This window comes from Lipotes vexillifer, unplaced genomic scaffold, assembly GCF_000442215.2.
Source record: "Lipotes vexillifer unplaced genomic scaffold, Lipotes_vexillifer_v1.1 scaffold863, whole genome shotgun sequence".
Taxonomy (NCBI): Eukaryota; Metazoa; Chordata; class Mammalia; order Artiodactyla; family Lipotidae; genus Lipotes; species Lipotes vexillifer.
Genome location: NW_006788168.1, coordinates 618,963 through 622,020, shown reverse-complemented (window position 1 = coordinate 622,020; position 3,058 = coordinate 618,963). Strand labels below are relative to the sequence as shown.

The 3,058-nt window shown below is 42.9% G+C and overlaps 1 protein-coding gene across 1 annotated transcript in view; it reads right to left on the bottom strand.

The window, feature by feature from the left end:
- The window catches only part of KIF13A (kinesin family member 13A), a 216,818-nt gene that overhangs the window by 42,981 nt on the left and 170,779 nt on the right, over positions 1–3,058 (bottom strand). The window contains exon 16 of the mRNA XM_007461260.1: positions 2,085–2,204. Coding sequence (XP_007461322.1) covers positions 2,085–2,204 — 120 coding nt within the window. The remainder of the gene's footprint in view (positions 1–2,084; positions 2,205–3,058) is intronic.

Here is a 3,058-nt window from a genome sequence, read left to right as displayed (position 1 = left end):
TCTGGGGGGGGGGGGGGGGAGAATAATATGGTGCTCTTTTTTGAGGGAGTTTAAAGAAATCTTACACATAAGGACTAGAGAAGAAAAGTTCTCTCAGAATTAAAAAATATATATATTTCTCAAACAGTATACATATATTTTTTCTCTATTTAGGCTCTAGGTTTAAAAAAGAAAGGACAGGGTCCTCACCATCCATTTTTAGGGCCCTAAATGAGTGTGTACGAATCTTTTCCAGAGAGAGGAAACTGGGAAACACACCAATTTTTTTATAAAATCATATCCTAGGGTTTTTGCTAAAGGACACTGAATAAGATGTTTAATTCTTATTTCTACTTGTTGGTCAGTGGTAAGTAGAAACACACATGACCCCAGATGGCTGAGGTAGGGGGTTCCATGCCAATGCAGAGGTAATGTGACTGAGGCTTTTTTAAACTGCTTTAGCAGCTGCTACGACATAGCAACCCTACCACTCACCAGGCTTTCTCAGTGGCCACAAATCAACACGCAGATACGCAAGAGACAGCAACTCAAAGCATCCCTCCCCAAGCCTGCCACAGACCAGCCTGGGAAGCCTTGCCTAGAGACTCTGGGTCTGGCTATGCTACACACAAACCTGGTAGAGGTACAGGGACTGAGGTTTCTTTTTCTCCTCTGATCCCAACACAAGTCTGGAAACACTTTTCTCTTAGACATATTTGATAACATTTTCTTTTCGAATTAATTAACCTATTTTAAGCCATTATCACTATACAACATATTCTTAAAAAGGTCATCCTAATCAGCAAGTCACTCTGACTCTATGATATGGCGTAGGACAGAAGCCGAAGATGGTCTGGTCTGTTCTCAAACAACCCATCCACTTTTCAAGAGAATGTTAACAGTTTCCTTTTTATCCCTATCTTCTTTCTTCCTCTTGTATGAACTGTTTTAAAACTCAGTAAGCCTAGAGCCTCAGGCCAAGAAACCAAAGAGGTAGGTGTTTTAGGATGAGAGAAAGGACCCCCTTTCTTTTGGGCATAGTATCCTCTCTTCTTCCTTAGTTTATTCTCTGCCTGGTAAGTAACTACGCAATGAGCTCAAACTTCCTTATCTGTCCCGAGAATGGAAAAGAGAGAGGGTAATGGTGTAGAGGTTGAAGGGAATTTACGTGACCCACAGAATTAGAATTAATTCATATCAAGATGCCCAAGGCACTAAATCAAAGGAAAGTAGATCCTTTGGGGGAAAAAGAGAACCTTTTAATCCCAGATGGAATAAGCTCTATGACCCTTTACCAGCCCCTTATTGCTCTCTACTTTAGAGCTGCCATTGACTCTGTGAAAACAGTTAAATGTCTGATTCCTATTCTGAACCCTCAGGAAGAACATATTATGGTCTACAGATACTAGGTTTGCTTTTATTCTTAATTCAAATGAATTGGGGGGCTTCCCTGGTGGCGCAGTGGTTGAGAGTCCGCCTGCCGATGCGGGGGACACGGGTTCGTGCCCCGGTCCGGGAAGATCCCACATGCCGCGGAGCGGCTGGGCCAGTGAGCCGTGGCCGCTGAGCCTGTGCGTCCGGAGCCTGTGCTCCGCAACGGGAGAGACCACAGCAGCGAGAGGCCCATGTACCACGAAAAAAAAAAAAAAAAAAAAAAGAGTTGGGTTTCAGATCATTATTTATTCTAGAGATTTGAAAATCTGTTATTCTAGTCTATTACTGGGATAATGCAGGTGACTATTTACCCAGAAGTACTATGCCCTGAACTGCTGTGCTGTCAACAGAAATAAAGTCGTTAGTAAGAGTAGCGATAATACTAGTGACACTTCTGTGCTGTTGGATACACGGGGTAAAGAACAGCCACTGGATTTCAACCACTGGAAGGCAATGCAGTTGGGACATGGGGAGGAAAGGGTCATAATTGAAAAGGGAGCATCCCTCCATCAAGAATTCAGAGCACCTCAGGCAGAAAAGGGCAGGCAGAAAACTTCAGCTTCCTCCCCATCATGTTAGTTACATCTGGCCAAAGCATGTAGCACAAGCACCGATGAGCAGCAGTGCTAAACACCAGTCAAGCTCCCTCATGCTAAAGCCAATCAGTTAACCTTCATCCCAGTGTTTGTGGAGGAGCTCCGTCTGAAACCACATGAGAGGGAAGAGAATCTTCAAATAGGACCACCAAGGGGATGGCCACCAGGCAGACAGGCTCATGACCGGGAAGCCACCTAGCAGTAGAGGTGAAGGGCGTGAACTCTGTCCGGCCACCAGCATTTCAGCATAACAGAGCACATCTGTGTGCCCCACAGGGGAGCTCCATTTAGCAGTGGGATTGAGTAAAGCATAAGGAAGGGGAAACATTACTTTTAAATGGATAAAATCAACACTGGAGAGCAAGGCCTGATCTGGAACACAAACGGATACTCATGTTAACACCATGAGCCAGACCACTGATGATGAACTGCTGTGGCTAAGAAGCTTGGAGAAATTAACAAGTGAGTATTTAGTGAGCACTAAATACTCACTGGTTATTGAGGGGGGTCATGTATATATATATATATATATTTATATAAATACATTTATATATATAAATATAAATATTTATATATATGTTAAGACAGTAGCAATTGGAGAAAATTAGAAATCTGTGATGTGGGATGATACATGATTAAATGGATACCACCTGGATACACCACAGAGTTAGAGCACAGAGATGTCTAGAATTCTGTAACCTCATCTGAAGAAATAATCTCTCTTCTGATGGGCATTCCTCTACCTGGAGTTTGGAGCTGCACCCTCCTGTCACACCCTGCATCTATGTGGGCTTTCAAAAAATCACTCACAGGAGAGACTTGTCGCTCAACCATGTTGTTAAATGACCCATTAATGTGATTCTGATGTCTGAGCATCACTTTGGAATGTCTGTCAAGATTCCTCCCAACTTGGTAAGCAAGTAACAGAGTGGGATGAAGTTTGAGTTCCAACTGTGGTCTTCCCTGTGCTGTGCTGTCAAAAGCCCCAGTAGCTAATGTTAATCCCTAATCTTAATGATGTTCTTTTTTTTTTTTTTTTTTTTTTTTTT